Source organism: Phalacrocorax aristotelis, chromosome 2 (genome assembly GCF_949628215.1).
Source record: "Phalacrocorax aristotelis chromosome 2, bGulAri2.1, whole genome shotgun sequence".
NCBI classification, from domain to species: domain Eukaryota; kingdom Metazoa; phylum Chordata; class Aves; order Suliformes; family Phalacrocoracidae; genus Phalacrocorax; species Phalacrocorax aristotelis.
Genome location: NC_134277.1, coordinates 77,368,216 through 77,389,926, shown reverse-complemented (window position 1 = coordinate 77,389,926; position 21,711 = coordinate 77,368,216). Strand labels below are relative to the sequence as shown.

Sequence of the window (21,711 nt, the reverse complement as noted above, 5' to 3'; positions counted from 1 at the left end):
CTTAAATAAGAGCTCAAGACTCTAAAACATCTTCTATAACTGTTTTGATGTTATGTGGCTAGATTTGTCTTCTTAGTTTCTTTTGCCATTATGAATACATGCCCAAAGCGTTTTTACTTTGTTTGGTTTTCCCCTACCCACAACCTTTTAGGAATTGATCCCACTCATACTGTGTACAGCCTGCCTCCATCCTGAACCCAAAGAGAGAGATCAGCTTCTACACATACTGTTCAATTTGATCAAACGACCAGATGATGAGCAAAGGTGTGTTTGCGTTTGTGTGTTGCGGGACAAGAACGAGCTTTTTTTCTTTGTCAAAGACGCAGAACTAATAGAAACTGGATATTGTTGGATTATTTTAACCAAGCTTCACTTAGGCTGATATTTTGCTGGTATAGTGTTGACAAATTTATGTGGACTTTGGGACTTTCCATTTCCATGACCTGTACTTTCTAGTTACTGAAATGTAAGAATGTGCTTGGTAAGCTGCAGTGTAGCATTTCAGTTCCATTTTTGTTTAAAGATGAACTGAAATGCTTTGTTAAAATGAGCTTTAGGATCATAATACTTAGCAATGGTTGATATAGAAATATAAACAGCTTTTTTTTAAACCTCTGTCATAGTGTATCTTAGTGGTCTCTATGTTTGTAAATTAACTACCATGTTCAGTTGGGGAAAATAGCATGAGAAAATAGTACTCTGCCTGTTTATGGTTCAGTACTATGGTAGCAATAAAAAATTCAGAAGCTTGAAGCAGTGATTTTGCTCTAACAAGTGTTAAGAGCTTTGTTCTATTTTGGTTAAGACTTCGAAACAAAATATACTTTTTTGTTTCATAAATTTAGTTCTTCCTTAGGACTCATGAAATTTGACTGACTTTGTACCAGTCTTGATAAGAATGTCCTTAAGGTTGAAAGACAGTGCCCTAGCTGATATGTTTCCTTCTGTAACTGGAAGGATTTTTCGTATTTGAGCTGTAGCTCTTCCATAGTTTTCATTAGAGGTGTTTTGTAAAGCATCTGTGTCTATTGTTGCTTCATTCTGTCTTCAGACAAAATAGGCAGGCTTTATGAAATCAATGGAAAACTTTTCTTTTGAAGATTCTCTGAAATGGAAGTGTTCCGGTATGTTTCTGAATTGTTCCCATGGTAAAATTTAGGGATGAGGTACAATTGAAAGAGGTGGCTTTGGAGACAAAAATGCATAAATAAATAAAAGCAACTTGTAGCAAAGTGGCACAATGCAGATTGACATTATAAAAAGATGCAGTCCTTGTTCTACTTCAGATTCATTAGAAATCTGCTTCTGAAATGTCCACCGATATCTGAAGTCTTTTGAATGTCTCATGCAGTTTGAGAAGCTAAAGTTATTCTGTAGTTGAGGGGGGAAGGAAGTTACATCTTGCTTGTAGTCTCTTAGAGTTAATTTGTCACAGGATTCGTGGCCTATCAAGTAGATTTTTCATATGCCTGTTTAGCTGTAGTTAGGTGTGTCTTTTCTGGCAGCTAAGAAAGAAGAAAATCCAAGCTGCTTTTTCCTTGAAGTTGTTCATTCTTTGTTGTGAATTAGAGATTTATATCTAAAAATAAGTCATTTTCATTAGAAATTTTGGAAGAATAATCTGCCATAACCTCCAGGACAAAACATGTATATACATAATACACATTCACACACATAAAAATCATAATCTGTTTTAAAGGTGCTGTGACACCTGCCAGAAGAAAAAGTAAAAGCCCATCAAATAAAAGAGATTCTGAAAACAAGTTAGATAGAAAATACTTATTCAGAATTTCAGTCAGTTATTTATTCTTTTATATTTGTGTGGAAGTGTATTATGCATGCTTAGTTTTTATCTAAATAAGTTTAAATAATAATTTAATAGTCTTGTGTGGTATGAAGTAAGCAAAGACATTCAGGTTTAGTGACCAGAACAATGGTATCAATTATCTCATGTTATTTGTTTACCTTCTGCTATACCGTATGGGCCTACATTATAAATTAAAGTAGCAGTTCATAAAAAGTTTGCTTTTTTTAATTTGTTAAATGCAAGAGACTGAAATGTGACATTGCATTTCTAATAATCAACCCGTTAAAATAAATATTTTACTTTATATATTTGACCTTGTAAAGGATGTTAGCAATATGCGAAAAGCCTTTATTATACTTCTTGCCCATGCAAGAGGCTTTTTAGTGCATGCCATAGTCTTGTATACTAACATTATATTTAAAAAGGCAACTTTTATCCTCAGTGCTCTGCTCATTAATGTACTATTCAACTTTTCAAAATGTCTATCAAATGATCTTCTGCAAAAGAACAAATATGTATTAGCTTTACTTAAACTTCTTGGACAATTATGTTGGTTTTGGAAGTTAAGGAGCCATGAAGAAGTCAGATTAATGTTGGGGTCTTTTAAGAAAAGGTTAAAACAGTTCAAAATGTTAACTCTTGAAGATTTCCAAGTAATGCACCCAGAAGCAGCACTCTTCATGAAAAGAAGCTAAAATACGTTAAGTTTAGTGTATCTGGTATGACTTTATCAGTCGAATGATACCACCTCTTCAGAACACACATAACTTACTGAAATATTAGGTAAAACTCTAATAAGTAAGTTTTTAATATAACCTTTCGGAGTGACAGAAGAACCTTGAACTGTGTAATATAAGATTGAATTGCTTACCAGTGCATGCAGTTACTTTCTAAAACCTCTAGAAAGAGTTTAGAAGTGTTACATTATGCCTGTTCTACTCTAACTTCTGCCATGCTCCTCTAGTCTGATTCTTTATTTCACTTTGGTTTATGTACCGATGAAGCAAACTAGTGCTTTGCTGAATCACACTGATTGGCTTTATGCTCCTACTTAAGTAAATACAAGTGCATAACCTGGAGAAAGTTCTTTGAGGAAGGCATTCCCAGCATGTTGTTAACAGAAGACATTGTTACAACAACAAGTACAAAGAAGTTTTTCCCATATCCAGCCTAGATTGCAGTTCTGAACAGCTTAGTGTTAACGGTTTTGTTTCGAGGACCTGTTGTTGAGATCCTTACAGCCTTGCCTTCCCCTGAAATACCAACTAATGTCATATACTTTTAAGATGGTTGCAGTAAAATACTTAAAACATTTTTAATAGTTTTGCAATGTCTTGAAGTTCCCTACTTTATAGGCAAGGCAAAAGGAAATTGGAGTTAATTTTGAGTTTTCATGGAACTTCTTTGAGAAGGTTTGATTTTTAAAAAAAATTTATATATACACACACTCTCTCTCCTGGTTTTCTCCATTTCTAACGCAGAGGATTTCAATGATTACTCTATTCTGCTATTTGCTTTTTTAATATCTTATAAAAGTGTGTTCTGTTGCCCAGTTCAGCATGTAGGACCAAAGACAGGCATTTGAATAATTATTTTGTTTATTGTAGAACTCGGAATTACCACAGGCTTTTGTCTCCATATTGCTTTCACATATCAGCTGTTCATTTCTTGAGTCTTATCTAATCATTGCATTTTTGTTTTCCTCCAACCTTTTTACCTTGATCAAAGGTCTAGGTCTCTGTATGTGGTCCACAACACAAAACCAAAGAGCTTGCTCTGATTGTTGGCCTAAAGGATGGTGGGGGAAAAAAAATCTTCTTAATATACCATTTCTCCTTGAAAAGATTCTGGAAGTGAATGAGTCTTTTTTTGATGGAGTATATTGTATAACTGTTTAAGAAGTAACCAGCAGAATCTCAGCCTTTCAACCTTAAGGGCATACTATTAGCTGCAGTAAATATTTAGGAGTTTAGACATGACACTAAAATGAACTTAGTTTGGTTTCCCCAAAGTAATAATGAATAAATTCTCAGTAGTGTCCTAATCTCACTGTGGAGGTGCTAAAATAAGTCTCACGTCCATGAGTTATTTGAAACTCTTTTTTCAAGTGTTGAGGTAGGTACTAGAAGTAAATAGAACTGGTGAATTGCATGCAAAGTTGGTATCATTCCAATCCTATTAACAGGAGAAATAGAAGTAAAAAGTCCTAGCAAGATAAACGCTCATTAAATAACTGTCATTTGCGACACTAACTTTTAAGTACAATTTTATTGAAATTTTAACTCTGTGCCTATGTTCTGTTGGTGGAACACCAGTGATTTCTTGCAAACTTTGAGGAAAGTTAAGAAAAAAAGGCAAGAAAATAAATAGAAATTACTCAGGTGATCATAGATACTACTGGTTGATTAATTGCCTCCCTTTAATACTGGGCTTTAGAAGATTTCTGACAAGAGTAGAGTCCAGTATTTTGGGAGAGATGAGAGGAACTTGCATGTTAGAATGTTGCAAAACCATGTCAAAAAAGAACCAAGTTACTTGTTTTGAAAAAAGTTCATTAAATCTCAAATGCTTCTAAATAAAAGTAGTACTTGTTCATGACTGAGATAATGATAGTATGATAGTATGAAGTAATTTAGAACCTTTTACTGCCTGATGAATCATAGTGTTCACTAGTAAGAATTAAATAGAGATTCAGTCAGAGATTCCTAATCTCAGACATTAGGAAATCAGAGATTCCCAAATCAGTTTCTCAGGTTATGGCTCATGGAGTTTGGGATCTGCAAGCTTCTGGAAAAGGTATATGAAATAGAAAACAAGACAGAATCATAGAATAGTTTGGGTTGGAAGCGACTTTTAAAGGTCCAGTCCCTGCCTGCAATGAGCAGGGACAATAGCAGCTTTCAACTTAAGATTTAGCCTTTATGTCAGTATGTATGGTGTGAAACTCTGACTGTGAACAATTACCTGTTGTCTGGCAGTATTTGCTTTCCCAAACTTCTGTAACGTATAAGAATATATTCTTTAACTTTATAAACAGATTAAAGGTTTAAATTTATGTTTTCAGACAGATGATACTGACCGGGTGTGTGGCATTTGCCCGACACGTTGGACCAACACGTGTAGAAGCTGAGCTTTTACCACAGTGTTGGGAACAGGTAACTGATTATTTTGTGCTTTATGCTGGAAAGATAGTTAAGAATCCATAAACGTTGAGTTTTATTTGTTTGAGGGGGAGATTTTTTGGGTTTTTTTTTTCAATGGATGGCAGTTCTGAGTATTTTTCAGAAAGATATTTGTATGTCCTTTGTCCTCCTTATTTGTACTTTGATATAACATTAAAAATAACACAGAAGCAGAGAATTTGTCAGAGGTTATCTGAAAATTCTAGTTACCTGCACATACGTGCATATGTTTATTGTATTGAAATGTAGATATGCACATGTTCATCAGTGTTGCCTAACCTGTTGCCAGTTAGGTGCCTTTTAAATTTGTACTGTAACTTCCAGACTGTTGGAAATCCATCTTCATTCAAATAATTCATTCACTGATTTTTATATTGTATTGAGTCCCTGGAGCAGCGTCTGCACTTCAGCTAGTTTAAATTCTTAAACAAAATCAAAGGTCAAAGTAGTCAGAAATAAGTCCCCTGTAGATGGGTGTGATTTTACACCTGTAAGATCAGCCTGATGTTTACATGTCATTTCTAGAATCACAGTGACCTTTTCCACAGATATTCTAAATTAATACAAATAACTGAATAACCAAACTGAAATGCTCTTACTGTTTCATCTGAGGTATAGAAACAGAACATGAGTTCAGGTGAAAATGCATGCTATTTTCCTACCATAATGAAGAAAAGGGAGTTCATCATTGCCAAAAAGACAGTGAATAACTAAGCCATGACACAGGGGTAATGCTTGCTTTGATGGCACAATCTTTCTGGTCTGATAACTGCCTGCTGTTTCTTGCATAATGCCGCCATCTGTGTTTCACAATAAAGTCCAAGCTTCAATAGTCTTAATGCTTTCTGACAGTAGAAGCTGAAGTATGTATTATATGCTGAATTTGTGCTTATGACTGATGTATCTGTTGCATAAATTAAGGACTCATGGCAGTAGTAGTTGAACACAAAATAAACTACATTTTGTTTTCTTAGTCCCTGTCACGAAATTTAAAGTGTGTGTAAAAAAAAAAAAAAAAAAAAATATTGCACCTCAGTAGGAGCACATCTTCATCATACCAGTTTCTTGCTAATTGCTGATGCAAAAGAGAAACAAGTCCAACTGCAACAGTACAGCATATCAGGCTGCCAAGCCATGTGTCATCGTGCATTTATTAAATGCAGTTTGCCAGACTTGGTTTGCAGTACTGAAACCAGGTCATCATCTTCTCCAGCAAAATACTAGGTGAATCTCAGAGTCACAAGGCTGAGTTTGTAGAAAGAACTCAAAAATACACATGATTTCCTACCTTTTCTTGGTAGGTGCTTTAATCAGGAAAGAATTCATGCAGTTGGTCTCCAACCAAAACCTATTTACAGATGCAAAGGACCGGACCCTGAGAAGATTCAGCATTTTCATCCACATGTTCTGGAGCTCAGTTATCAGGCTAGTCTTTGTGATCTTTCTACCTGCTCTTCACAGCTAGAATTTGGTAGCTGGCTCATCTGAGTTTAGATCCAGTCTTTGTGAACGCTGAAAGTTCCCTCAGAACTAGCAACCAGTTAATTGGTTTCCAAAATTTTATTACTGCTTATTAAAGACAAAGGGAAAAGAAATGGTAATACACATTTTACAGTTATGTTTAAGTTTCCAGGGGCTAATAATCTTTCCTGAACACAAACCTTGCAGAAATTTGAGTCTCTCTTCCTCCAGTGTGTCAGTATGTCTTTGCAATATCGGGGTGATATTTATATTGCCTTGCCAGTCCATCTCAACCAGTTGAAACTACTCTTTGCTGTTTCCATCGGGTAGGCAGAGCTCCAGAAGGCAAAGTGTATTTCTGTTACCAGTGGGAATTAACTTTTGGAAAAATGGCACATAAGTCAAAGATACTATAGGTATTAAAGTAGCCTATTGTGTGCTTGTAATGTTTCTCGTCTATGAAATCTCCATGCTTCCAAAAACTATTACAGGTGCCCTACTGATGAATGAATGCAAAATAATGACATTCACACTCAAAGAATATTCTCCCATGCTTGACACTTCAGTTTAGTCCTGAGGCTCATGATTTTTTTCATTTGAGTCTCTTCCAAATTATCTTTGCCACACATTGTTCATGAGAGAGTTTTTGGTGATTTCAGATCAGAACAGTGAGGAAGTTGAAGACATAATACTACATCAGCAGTCAGGTACCATTGTTCAGTGTGCCGTGGAAATAAAGTCGAGGTAAGAAGTTGTCCAAGGTTGATTTATTACTATGTCTTCATCTGTAGTTTCTCCTAAGCCAGAAGAATTGAGAGAATCACAGAATGGCTGAGGTTGGAAGGGACCTTTGAACATCTTGTAGTCCAAGTCTCCTGCTTCAAACAGAGTCAGCTAGAGCAGGTTGCTCAGGACCAAGTCCAGTCTGGTTTTGAATATGTCCAAGGACATCCATAACATCTCTGGGCAATGTATTCCAAGTTTTGGCCATCCTCCCAGTAAAACAATTTCCTGTATTTGATTTCCTCTTGTCCTTTTATTGGGATTCTTTCTGAGGTATTCTTTATTGGGATAAAGAACCTCTGTGTTCTTTATCTCTCTGTGGATAGGTACAGGTATTTATATACATGGATAAGATTGCTCCTGAGTGCTCTCTTCTCAAGATAAAACGATCCCAGCTCTCAGCCTCTGCCCATGTATCAGATATTCCTATCTCTTAATCATGTCTCTCCACTGGACTTAGTCCAATATGTCTTTGTCTCTCTTAGCTGGGAAACTCAGAACTGTACACAGCACTCCAGATGCGGTCTCACCTGTGTGGAGTGAAAAGGAAAAATTACTTTCCTTACATGCTGGTGATGCTTATCCTAGTGCTGCCCAGGATACCATTGGTATTCCTTGCTGCAAGGAGTGCACTGCTGGCTCTGCTTGGTGTCTGTCAGGCCCTCCAGGTCCTCTGCTAAGCTGCTTTCTGGCCAGCTGGTCCCCAGTCTGTCCTGGTGCATGGGAATTATTTCTCTCAAGGCCAGGACTTTGCACTTCCCTTTCTTGAACTTAGTGAGGGTACTGTCTGCCTGTTTCTCCAGCCTGTTGAGGTACCCCTGAATGGCAGTACACCCATCTGGGTATATCAATTGCTCCTTCTAGTTTATCTGCATACCTGTTGAGGTACATTCTGTCTTGTCATCCAGGTTATTAATGAATATGTTACACATTATTGTTGTTGGCCCCAGAATCAACCCTTGGGGTGCATCACTGGGGACTGGCCTCCAGCTGTAACATTTTGAGCTTGTGATTAGTTCAGCTAGTTTTTATCCACCTTACTGTCCTTACCTAGCCCAGACTTTATCAGTTTGTGAATGAGGATGTTATGGAAACAGTATCAAAAGTCTTGCTGAAGTCAAGATAAACCATATTCACAGCTCTCCCCTTGTTCACTAAGCCAGAGATCTTGGAAAGCTATCAGGTTGGTCATGCATGGTTTTTCCTATATAAATACATGCTGACTATTCCCAACCGCCTTTTTGTCCCTCATATGTTTGGAGATGCTTTCCAGGATTAATTGCTCCAACGCCTTTCTAGGAAGTGAAATGAGGCAGCCTGGCCTGTGTTTCACTGGATCCTCTGGCCCTTCCTGAAGATAGCAGTCACATTTGCTTTCTTCCAGTGCTCAGGAACCTCCCTCATTGACACAGCTTTTTGTTGATTGTGAAGAGTGGTCTTGCAGTGGCATCAGCCAGCTCCCTCAGCACTCATGGGTGCAACCCCATTAGGGCCCACAGATCAGCGTATGCCCAGTTTGCTTAAATGTTTCCTAACCTGATAGTTCTCTATCAAAGGTAAGTCTTCCTTGCTCCAGACTTCCACATGGCTTTTAGGGACCTCAAACTAATGAAGGCAAGTCTTCCCAGTAAAGACCAAGATGAAGTCAGTGAGTACCTTGGTCTTTTCTGTGGTAAGATGGTTGTCTTAACAAGACTATGTATTGCTTAGCAAGAAAGAAACAGTCACACCACATGTGTATCCTATTCTATCTGACAGGATCAAACTATTCACATTTCCCGCTCACTATTTTACCCTAAAAATGTTTTATCCACAAAATATATTGAAACATATCATATGTTTCCTTGTACAACCGTTACACTGGCCATTAAAGCTGATTCTACCAGATGCAAACTTGGTTCCAAAGTGTTAATATTTAATTTGTAAGGCAGAATTTTTGAACAGCCTTTTGAGTGGAAAGGGGAGGTAGCACAGGATCAAGAGGTTCTTGGGAATAGGGAGCTGTTTAGAGTCACATTTCAGAGACGTGACATGTTTATGCTGGACTTGAGAGCAGAGCTTCAATAGCATGCAAATACTTTTTGGCTTAGTACATGTGTTGTCTTTTGACCCCGATTGCTCAGCAAGACCTAGGCAGCTACACTACACTGGTTGGCTTAGAGCACTAGAGGGCACTTGTGTAGTTCTTAGAGGAGCAGTGTTCCTGAAGGGCTACACAAAATGAGATATTTCATGACATGCCAGCTCAGAAGTTACTCATACCCTTAAGAGTATAGCAGCCCATATGCTGCTTTCCACCTTTCTTTTTACTGCATATACATACATGCTTCTCAGATTCTTCTCTTACTGTAAGCTCTATTTTACAGGGCAACTAAAGAAGACTGTATCTGCCTTGTCTTTATGCCTCAGTGCAAGGATTTGAGGCTGCTTAGTACCCATATGGAACTTCTACAGGCACAGTCAATGTTTATCTAAGAGGTGCAGACGTATCCCTGCATTGCAGTTCATTCTAACCACATTTTGAATACTGGTTAAAGCAAAGCAAATAGATGTTCTGTTTCTCTTTACCAGATTAACCACAAATACCCAGAGAGACGGCTACTGGTAGCAGAATCCTGTGGAGCTCTAGCACCTTACCTTCCAGTAAGTATTAATACTGAATCTAAATACTTGGCTAGTGAAAGCAAGGTGAAAACCTGTTGCAAAATGTAAATGTCCTTATTATTGTAAATATTCCCAAGCGTGCTTTTTATGCATAGATAGTCACATTATCTTCTACTTTATATAATGCATGGGAGATTCAATAAATCACATTAAGGAGGGGATAACTTCTTATAAAGGAATTCAAGTCAATCTAGTTATACGATTTTTAAAGACATTTTATGTTCTGAAAAAATCATCTTTGGTTCGGTGAAGATGAAATAAAGATAATTAGGACCAATTAAGGAAATAATCTCTGAAAAAATAATTGGCACCCAATAATAGAGTTCTTCACTGTGGAATGTTACATGAAGAGTGCTGCCAGTCAGAAGAAGCAGCAGAATTAAGTCAGTGACAAACTAGAATTTGAAGCTTCAGAGAAAGAGGAAAATAACCCAAATTAAAAGCCCACCTCTCCAATTTAGCAATGCAGTGATTAAAGATTGTTTTAAGTCTGTAGGTTTTTCTTGCTGTTAGTTATTTCTGGTTCCATATGAATTAAAGGACCTGAGTTCTGTGCTTAGTAGGACAAAAGGCTCTCTAATGAGGCTACTGACATCTTATATTCCTTCGTCTTCTGTTGTGAAACTGAATGTGTAATATTCATAAAGGGAATTTGTTGTTGGAGGAAGGGATTTTGTTACGGAGCACTAACAGAAGTGCAAATTACTTATTAAAATCGATATAAACCCACATTTCTTCTTTCACTGGATTTAACAAGTATGCTTCTTGTTTACAAACAGAAGGAAATTCGTAGTTCGTTAGTACTTTCCATGCTGCAGCAAATGTTAATGGAAGATAAGGCAGATCTGGTACGAGAAGCTGTGATCAAAAGCCTTGGCATCATTATGGGATATATTGATGATCCAGACAAATATCAACAGGTATAATTTGTTTTGGATTCTGTATGTATAAAATGTCTTCTATTGTTATTTCATGAATAGGAGGATGCATAATTTCAGGTATTTTTATTAAATCTTTCCAGATACTTTTAAAAATTTTGAGGGTTTTTATGGATGTTGATTTTATTGTATCACCAAGACCAAACAGAAAACATATACTTAAAAGTATCATTAGAACCTCAGGTGTAAGCCTTATACAGAAGCTTCCCTAATAATTCATAATTTGCCTTCAAGGACATACCTCTTCAATACCCACCTGATACTATTAGCCAATTTGATATCACTTGCTAACAGATATTTGTCTACTACAAAAAAGATGCTTGCAGTTCAACTTAATACTGCCTAATAATGTTTCAGATAAGTGAAAATGAAGAACTTATAATACTGAGTTTTTGAAGGCAGTGTGTTAAAATGCGTTTGTATTGATTTTGATAGCTTAACTGTAGAGAAATACTAGCCAGATCATTGAACTACCTACTGTTTACCTTTGTAGTTGTAGGAATATCTGTTGAGAGGCTTCCATGTACTACCTTGTTTTATTTTTTAGTGAAAAAATTTTGAAATAGATTATTATCTTTTTATAGTGTGCATTTTCTGTGGGGGAAACTTAGCATAAATTTTAGGAAAATAATTACATTCTTTATTGTCTTTTGCCAGGGCTTTGAACTGCTGCTTTCAGCTTTAGGAGACCCTTCAGAACGTGTAGTTAGTGCAACGCATCAGGTATTTTTACCTGCTTACGCTGCCTGGACAACAGAACTGGGAAATTTACAGTTCCATCTTATACCTACACTGCTTAATAAAATTGAAAAACTGCTCAGGGTATGTGTTCAGCTGTTTCTACACTGGAGAATTTTGTTTGTATCTATTCCATATGCAGGCTTTTAAAAAAAATATATAAAAATGTAAATAATTGCTGCTTAATGTTCTATGGCGGAAAAATTTTCTGGAGATTCTTGTTGTAACTCTAACTTTTACTTGTCCTTTGGAAGAAGGAAAAAAAAAAAACAACACCAAAACTCCCAAAACCAAACATATCCTTCTTTAACAATGTTTTGCTTTATAGCCCAATAATCAAAGTGCAGTTCAGAAAATGCTTGCTTTAGGGCTGTGACCATATGATATGTGTTACTCTGAGTGCATTTGCCCTGTATTTAACGTGTCTTTAAGTGTCATGTAGTGTAGATTTTAATAAAGTGCAATTTTTATTAAAGAAAAAAAGTAGAATTGAATGATTTAGGTTCTTTGCAATTTTGAGCCAGTTTGTCTGAACACTTGATTTGGTAGATAGCTGGGAGGTTTTGGAAGATAGAGTATCACATAACTATCTAAGACACTTAACCAAGATGCTTGTTTTCAGAGTATAACGGACTAGTTTATTCAGATTTTAGATGCATTGGTCTCTGAGACCAAGGATTCATGTTTCCAAAACGTGCTCAAAAATGTTCTTTCAGAATATCTGTATGTTCATCAGCATGAACGACTAAATGCCAAAGGCTGTGTTGCTTGAATCTTTGAGTAGAAGTGACTTAACGGTGCCAGGATGGTGACACAAAGCTTGTGGTTAGGATGAATTACTGTATAATTAGTGTTTCTGTGTAGAAGTTCATCACAGATGTGTTGATCTCTTGCCAGGGTATACATGCCTAAGCAATAAGTCATCCAAACTAAAAACTTGAAGTAAAAGTCCTGTTTGTTTCAGGAAGGAGAACATGGCTTGGATGAACATAAGCTTCACATGTATCTGTCTGCTCTGCAGTCATTGATTCCTTCACTGTTTGCACTTGTGCTACAGAATGCACCTTTCACAAGCAAGGCTAAACTTCAGGGAGAAGTACCACAAATAGAAGGTAAATGATTAATTTCCGATATGTGGAATTTTTACAACCTCAAGTGTAATGCAGTGACAAATCTCAAATCACTATTAACTGTGACGGAAGAATTCCAGGAAGTAGTCCATAGTCCAAATGCTCTTGGGATTTGTGTGTATTTAAGGTTACTACATAAACATAAGTTGCAGAATGTATGTTTAAACTTCAGATTCTAATAGCACACTGTCTGTACAATAATGATTTAAGTTTATGTCCCCAAGACCCCTGAAGCTCCTACTTCATTCCTGTGAAAGAAATCAGTCTGACACAAACCCTTATCAGATATTTACCTAACTACAAATATCAGTTTATTGACACAGAAGAAATATGTAAGTTGTGAATATTTACAAAATGATTCCCAGTAGAATAAAGGAGAACTAAATGGTGTCCTTTTGGAATTTTTCCCTTGTATTTACTTAGCAGTGTTACAAGGAAAATGGCTTCTTCATGCCCAGTCACATAGCTTTATGTAATCAGTGATAGTCTTGAAATGAAATACTTTGTTGTATACTTTGCAACAAAATACTTTGAAATACTGATGTAAATTGGGGGGGCGGGACAGTTTTACCTTCTGATTTGCCTCTTAAATGTTTTTTCATATTGGTCTCCCTTAGAATTCCTTAAGTAATGCTTCTTTTTTCCACAAATGTTTTTTCATATTGGTCTCCCTTAGAATTCCTTAAGTAATGCTTCTTTTTTCCACCCATTTTTATGCTTGAGAGACCTGGTTATCACCCCAAAATTTTTTTATTTCATCTCTCATTATTTCTCCCTACTTCTTTTAAGAAGCTGTTGAGAAAGCAAAGCAACCTTTAATTGGACTTCCTAAAGGTTTCTGAATAATTTATTTCAACTGATAGCCAGTAATAGCTTGAGAAGGCTGGTCTCAGTTTCAATTAACTCTTAAAAAAAAAAAGATTTTATGATTTGGGAAAAATGCAGCCTAGTGCAGGAGCTTTACCATCTGTTATGTACATTTGTAATACTTCAGACTGAATGGCGTCATACTGAAGTTATACTCAGATCAACGATCGCAGCCTGTAGAATGTTTTCTCCTGTTACAAATTTTTTTTTAGAGATATCATTGACAATACCTGCCACATGCGGACAATAGCGCTGTGTGTGAAGATGCAAAGAAAGGGTAACAAACTTAAAGATGATTTTGAAAAGTAGCTAGGGGTATGTTACTCTATGATATTAGTGTGAAAATGTCAAACATGCCACAGTAAATCCTAGCTTAGCTGACTTACGTCCTTTGAAGATGAGCACTTTTCTCCTGAATGGCTACTACTTAATTAAGGAACTAAAAATTTTCAGGCTTCAACCTGGTCTGACAGCTTCTTCCTCCACAAAAGTATATGAAAAAATCTCATGTACTTTGCACTAATCCAGTAGCATTACAGGAACTACAAGTTTGCTTTGTTGCGTTTTGCAACAGGAAAGATGATGTTCTTGTTGCTTAACTTCATTGTTGAATAATTTTAAGTATGCTTCACATGAATTGAAATATTAAAAGCAATGTTGGTGTAGCAGGTTTTCAATCCCTAGATATTTTAATGGTCTAGAACTTTTTTGGGGGTTTTTCTTTTTACATGTAAATTATTCTCTTCTGGTAATTCAAATAATTAAGGAGTTGGGGGAGGGAGTGAGGCATGTAAAAAACTACTTAATATATAAAGGTTGGAGCAATTAGATGATTAAAGTTTAGCTATAGAAGTCAGGAAACCTTGCATGCAAGTCACTCTACCGTAAATCTGCAGTGTGTTTTTTGGGATCATAGAATCATTTGGGTCTAGTCCAACCCTCCTGCAATGAGCAGGGACACTTTCAACTAGATCAGGTTGCTCAGAGCTCCATCCAATCTGACCTTGAATGTTTCTAGAGATGGGGCATCTACAAGCTCTCTGGGCAACTTGTTTCGGTGTTTCACCACCTTCACTGTGAAAAATATCTTCCATATATTCAGTCTAAATCTACCATTCTTTAGTTTAAAACCACCAACCCTTGACCTGTCACAACAGGCCTTGCTAAAGAGGTTGCCCCTACCTTTCCTGTAGTCCCCCTTTAAGTACTAGAAAGCAACAATAAGGTCTTCCTGCAGCCTTTTCTTCTGAACAGCCCCAACTCTCTCAGCCTGCCCTTGTAGGAGAGGTGCTCCAGCCCTCACATCATTTTTGTGGCCCTCCTCTGGACCCGCTCCATCAGGTCTGTGTCTGTCTTGTGCTGAGGGCTCCAGAGCTGGATGCAGTACTCCAAGTGGAGTCTCATGAGAGTGGAGTAGAGGAATCACCTTCCTCGACCTGCTGGCCACCCTTCTTTTGATGCAGCCCAGGATATTGTTGGCTTTCTGGGCTGTGAGCACACATTGCTGGCTCATGTGCATTTTTTTTTTCCACTAGTACCCCCAACTCCTTCTTGGCAGGGCTGGTCTCAAGCCCTTCATTCCCCAGCCTGTATTGATATTGGGGGTTGCCCCAATCCAGGTATAGGACCCTGCACTTGGCCTTGTTGAACCTCATGAGGGTCACATGGGACCATTTCTTTAGCTTGTCCAGGTCCCTATGGATGTCATCCCATCCCTCAGGTGTGTCAACTGCATCACTCAGCTTGGAGTCATCTGCAAACTTGCTGAGGGTGGACATGATCCCACTGTTGGTCATTGATGAAGGTATTAAACAGTACTGGTCCCAACACAGACCCCTGAGGGACACCACTTGTCACCAATATCCATCTGGATATTGAGTAGTTGACCACTACCTTCTGGATGCAACCATCCAACCAATTCCTTATCCACCAAATGGTCCACCCATCAAATCCGTATCTCCCCAGTTTAGAGAGAAGGGTGTTGTGGTGGGACTGTATCAGAGGCCTTACAGAAGTCCAGACAGATGATACCCATAGCTCTTCCCTTGTCCACTAATATAGTCACTTCATCATAGAAGGCCACTAGGTTGGTCAGGCAAGGTTTGTCCTTGGTGAAGCCATGCTGGTGGTAATGATTCCATAATCTCCATACACCAATGTTTTTCTCTTTTTAACTGAGGGTTATGCAATCTCTTTGGCGATTGATTTAACTCCTTGATTTTTAAAAAGCAATTTGATAACCTTACATGAAGACACTAAAGAGTTTCAGACTGTCTTAGGTACCTTTACTGACATCACCTTCAAGGTATTTTAATCTTCTTTTTGTTCATGATCGCTTGTTCTCTGCTGTTACAGTCACTAGATTTCCCCGACCCGTATCACCTCTTCAGGATGTGGCCGTCATCATTGGAAGCCGTGAGCAATTAGCAGTGTTGTTGCAACTGTACGACTATCAGCTAGAACACGAGGGTACCACAGGCTGGGAGACTTTGCTATGGGTAGTCAACCAGCTGTGAGTCAATTTGTATCTTATGATAACTAATTTTAAAATATGTCAAAATTAATACTTCTTAAGCATGATTTTGTTTAGTAATTACTAAACATAGGAATTGTAAGTATGATTGTATTTAAGAATTATTGGAGAGGAAAAGATTGAAATTTTTTTTAGGCATTTTAATTTTCATACTGGATTGGCTTTGATTTTATTCAGAAAACAACTATAGCAGAACATGTAGGTAACAACATGCTCAAAAAATTGTTTGTTTCATCTTCGCACTGGTATAGTCAAACCTCTATTGAAGTGAAGATTGTATTCTGAATATCTCATGAAATACACTGTTCTGCAGTAACAGATGTTTGAAAACAAAGGTCAGACTTTTCTGGTGCTTAAACCCTTGCTTTCTTCAAGGGTCAGGGGTTTTACAGAACATGGAGATAAATTTATTAGAACCAGTAGGGCTGTGTGTGTATATGTATATTTATTAATACAAACAGTAGCTCTATAGAGATACAACTGGAGAGAAGCAAAAGATCAGAGTAGTGTTTAATATCCTTCTGTTTCCTGAATTTTTTTAGGCTACCGCAGCTTATAGAAATAGTTGGCAAGATAAATGTAGCATCAACTGCCTGTGTCCATGAGTTCTCTAGATTTTTCTGGAGACTTTGTAGGACATTCGGGAAAATTTTTACAAACACTAAGGTAAGCCATTACCTTAAATATTCTACAAAAAGAGTACCTTGATAATACATATTCTCTATATTTACAGTGTGTCTGAATACCCATGCTTTATGTGACTATTTATATTTGTGTGTCACACGGATGCTTTTCCATAAGTACATTTAAACCTGCTATTTTTAAACCTCTGTTTGCATCCTTTTGATTTCTGTCTTTAACCATTTTGGAATGGCCGCCTTATCTTGCCCAACACGGAAGGATTTTTTTAAACTGTATTATTCATGTTTGCTTTGTGAGTGGAATAGAGTGGGAGAGATCATCCTAATTCTAATGATTGCACAATTTTCTTTCTTCAGAATATCATACTGTTCAGTATTTGTGGTCAACATAAGTATTCCAGCCTGTACTTGATTGGAAATTTAAAATTAATGCTTTCCCTGCCCAAAATATTTTTCTACAGATGATATCTAAACATTCTTTTCAAGGAAATACTTAATTTTTCTCAACAAATCACTTCTGAAGAGAATTCAAGAATATTTTAAACAGAAAGTATAAAACATAAGACACTTACCTAAAGATAAAATTACAAAACAGGGTTAGTGTTATGTGCTGTCTGCAGAAGGAAGATTAAAACTAGTCTTTGGTCTTTGAAAGCCCCTTCTGTAATAAAATTGCTGTGATACTGATTATCACAGCTATAGTTTGGAAGACAGCACTTCAGGGACAGCAAAGATATAAAACAAAAACATTTTTTTTAATAACATATAGCTTGGTAAAACCATAATCCTTAAATCCCAGGCAAGCATATTGCCCAGAGACTTCAACTTCTGGTATCAGGAGTGGTAAATACTGCTACCTCAGTGTGGGTACTCAGTAGAAATTTCTCCTCTCTTATATCATACTTTCAATTTTCATAAAAGCTGCCTGTGCTTTTTAAAGGTTTTTTTTTTTTCTTTCTGTACCTTCAAAATGTCCTTTCTATTGTATTTTGTTGGGTTTTTGTTTGGGTTTTTTTTAATTCTTAATTTTTTTCCGAAGTTAATTCACACTGGTGACAGGTTTTCTTACATGGGATTCATCATCTTTTGTATAGGTAAAACCACAGTTCCAGGAAATCTTAAGACTGTCTGAGGAAAACATAGGTAAGTAGCTTTGTACTCAAATGAATAAAAATTGATCCTAACTGCAACTGGAAAAAAAATCTATCTCTTATTCTCATAAAATTTTCATACTGCAGTTCTCAAATTTGTCATCTTTATTAAATTTTGAATATCTAATCTTAATCTGAATGGAACACTGGGATTGTAGATTGAGAGCGTGTGTGTGTGGAGTACAAACAAAATCTCAAATCCAAATACCACTTGAGCATTATTTTAGCGTGTGTGCATGTATATGTGCATATATATGTGTGTGTAAAGGTCTTTGTGTGTATATAAAAAGGTGAATATATATAATACAGTACACATATACAAGCCTTCCATATATATAAAATACATAGTGTATATATTACACATTCACATATATGTATATATGTATATATTTTTATTTATTTATATGTAAAACCTAAATTCTTCACTGTGTTTCACTAGATTCCACAGCAGGTAATGGAGTGCTAACAAAAGCCACAGTTCCCATCTATGCAACAGGGGTCCTTACATGTTATATTCAGGTGGGTTTGGTTCTTCTGTTTCATTGTTAAATGTATAATAATATGTAAAATATATTCTACCAGAAAAACCTTACTGTTTTCTTTGAAAACTTAGTGTTCTTGTGCTTTGAAGTTAGGTAGGTAAGTGAGCGGCTGTAAACACATTTGAAGGCAAAGTTTTCTAGTCAGGTTGTCTGCTGCATTGAGATGATAGTCATCAGTGTTAAAACCTGAATTCAGGACATCTTAAAACTACTTCTGGCATCTTTACCACTGCTAACTCTCAGACATTGACAGCTGCTGTGTACCTCTATCAAAAATACTAATGTTATGCCATAAATTGGTTCTTGGCCTTTTAATTGTGACCCCAGCAAAAATAATTTTGCAAAATTTACTGAAAGAGATAAGCAGGTAAATCACCATTTTGGTCATAGTTGGAGTCTTAAAATTGTAGCGTTACCTAGTACTAAAATAAACACTCCATAAATAGTACTACCTGATCCTCCAGTAACCAGTTGTTATGGACTGGCATACACGCAGCTTACAGGAAAAAGTACGTACTTCATCATCTCACACATATTTAGTGGACTGTGAACAATCACAAACTGTCAGGAGTCATGAAAGTGCTTAAGTACTCTTCTTAAAAATTTCTTTAGTAAAACAGTTTGGATAATTTATGCACGAGTATGTGCTTAGTGGATGAAATGCAGTCCTTCTTGTGCTTACTTTGAAAGGTTCTTGTTCTTAAACCACATTTTTGAAGTTCATAAGATTGTTAGAGGCTAAATGTAGTTTGTTCTCATAGTGTCTCTTTCACAGCTGTAGGTCATCACAGCCACAGCAACGCTTCTACTACATTCAACATTGTACGCTCTTCTTTCAGGAAGAAGACCGCAAGCTGTTAGTTGGATTCTTAGAAGATGTAATGACCATGCTTTCACTGTCCCATGCTCCTCTTGATAGCCTGAAAGCTTCCTTTGTGGAACTGGGGTAAAGAATATACCTTGGAATTGTCAAGATCTTAAATACAGTAGAAGCTTTTATTAAAAGCTGTTAATCTGGCTGTAATGTTAATAACTGATGCTTTGGGTGAATAAAGGATATACTTGCTTTTCTCCCCTGATGCTTCACAAAATTTAAACTTTCAATCTCTGGATTAAAAATGTGGTAAAAAAATTCTGAAGTGTTAAAACAAAACAAAAAAAAAAACCACCTTGCAAAAATCAGTCATTGAGGATAAAATGGAAGATCATTTTGTATTTTCCATACTATTATGATGTGTTCTAGATACGTATTTGCATTCAGTTCAGTGTCATAATTTATTGAAAATAATATTCTTAAAGTTTCTTTAAAAAAAAAACACCTTCAAAATGCAACATATTTTCAGACAGCAACATGTTGCATGTCCTTCAGAATAAATGTTACATATCCTTCAGAAAGGATAAATGTTGGAGTTCTAAACTTGTGGAGCAGTGGATTCTTGAGATTACATTTTGTAGGCAAAGAACATATTCAGAGTTTGGCAGGTTTTGGGGTTTGGTTTGTTTGTTTTTTGTTTTGCTTTTTTGATTGCCCAACTGTTTTCTTTTAGTGCAAACCCAGCTTACCATGAGCTGTTATTAACTGTCCTGTGGTATGGAGTTGTCCATACGTCTGCTCTTGTTCGATGTACAGCTGCTAGAATGTTTGAGGTAAGTGTTATCCAGACTTTTTTACACCTTTTAAAAACAAGAGTTTATTTTTAAAAATAAAGTGATTCAGATAATGTTGCTACATTCTTAAAAATTACACATGGCTTAAATAAGTTGTGTACTGTGTGATGGAGCAGGAAGCTGTTGTGCAGTTGTTTCTGTATCTGTTCTCTGTTCAACACCACATCTTTCATTAAGCAATTTGTCTTTAGCCACTTGCAAGGTGTTTCTGTAGTAACTGTGTATGTGTTCTTTGGTCTGCTGCTGACTTGATTGTTGCATTCTGATTATTGCATGCTGAGAAACATTTTCCAATTATGAAAACGCATTTCATTGCTAAACGGTGTTCAAAACAGAATTAAATACGGTGTCAAATGTGTTTGCTTATGTCTGTAGATAAACATAAGCAAGCATCTCTCTGAGTTTGAACATTTGTTTTTGCTATTCAACACACCATCAGTAGCTGAATTCACAAGTTACTGTTTTTTCAATATTTTTTGTGTATACTCATACAATGCAGTTGCATTACAATTCAAACTAGTTTCTATTGGCACTAAATATGGTGGTAAAAACACACATTTAAGCAATTTTATATTTTTATAAAGATTAAGATAATTTACGATTACTTTACTTGTCACATAGTGACAGCTTCATCTTAACATTTATAAATTTGTTCAGGATGAAAACTGTTACATTTAACTAATAAGTTTGCTTCTATTTCCACATCATGCCTTTGTTTCATCAAGTGTTAGTTAAAAAAGGCATATACAAAAATTCCGGGACATACTCCACTTGCTGAACAAAGAAAGTACTCTCTTTTTTATCTTAGAAAGACACATTTCTAATCACAGCCCATTTCCCTTCCCATTTCCTTCACATTTACTTGTTTGAATGGCTTTGGGTAGACCACTAGCTGTACCTGCCACCTTGTATCCATTTTGAAAAACAAATCTCAAGTCTGCCTCAGAAAAAACAGCTCTTAACCATGAGCGTTCTTTACTGCAACTCTGCAAGTAGTTGCAGATAAAGCACTAAACAGCCATTTTAAGACAGATTCTGAGATTTCAGTTGAAAACATCCAACTTTTCTTTTTTTTTTTTTTTTTTTACCCTCCTCTCCCTTTAAAAAGGAAATGGCAATTTTTGGTCACCCTGAAAATATTTTTTAGTTGTTTGGGGTTTTTTCCTTTTTTAATCTAACAAAATGTTACTTATATTTTATATTTGTAATAATAAGCTTTCTTTTAAATAAGCATTAGCCAAAGATATGAAAGGCCTCAGTTACAACTGGCCTGTTGTCTTGGTTGCATTTTCTTTTCAAATTCAACTGCATGTTGGTTATTTTTTGGCAGTCCTGCAAGCTGTTTGACTACTTGTTTCCTAGTATAGTTCAATTTTCACTAAAGCACAGGCAACTTTGTTGCAGACACTTTTCTCACTTGAAAATAGCATCATATTGCCACTTCCTTGATAGCCATAGCGTACGTATTTGTACATGGCAATATGTAAATTTGGGAAGTCACCTGTGTAAAGAGGTGGTAATAGTTGGTTTCACTTTTGGAAGATTCCTTCACTTGGAATTTCTTGACATCTCAGAGGCTGCTGAATGGCAAAGCCCAGCGCTTAGG

At 36.4% G+C, this 21,711-nt stretch overlaps 1 protein-coding gene across 7 annotated transcripts in view; it reads left to right on the top strand.

Moving 5' to 3' along the window:
- The window catches only part of RELCH (RAB11 binding and LisH domain, coiled-coil and HEAT repeat containing), an 87,443-nt gene that overhangs the window by 42,597 nt on the left and 23,135 nt on the right, over positions 1-21,711 (top strand). For 6 of the 7 annotated variants that reach the window (XR_012659087.1, XM_075084206.1, XM_075084204.1 and 3 more), the window contains 12 exons: positions 152-264; positions 4,872-4,962; positions 9,805-9,876; positions 10,677-10,817; positions 11,493-11,657; positions 12,538-12,685; positions 15,926-16,082; positions 16,646-16,769; positions 17,839-17,887; positions 18,335-18,414; positions 19,277-19,383; positions 19,985-20,084. Coding sequence is in view for 6 of the 7 variants with exons in the window: in XM_075084206.1 (XP_074940307.1) it covers positions 152-264; positions 4,872-4,962; positions 9,805-9,876; positions 10,677-10,817; positions 11,493-11,657; positions 12,538-12,685; positions 15,926-16,082; positions 16,646-16,769; positions 17,839-17,887; positions 18,335-18,414; positions 19,277-19,383; positions 19,985-20,084 (1,347 nt within the window). In the remaining variant the exon portion in view is untranslated. The remainder of the gene's footprint in view (positions 1-151; positions 265-4,871; positions 4,963-9,804; positions 9,877-10,676; positions 10,818-11,492; positions 11,658-12,537; positions 12,686-15,925; positions 16,083-16,645; positions 16,770-17,838; positions 17,888-18,334; positions 18,415-19,276; positions 19,384-19,984; positions 20,085-21,711) is intronic. The other variant, XM_075084208.1, reaches the window with a different exon arrangement.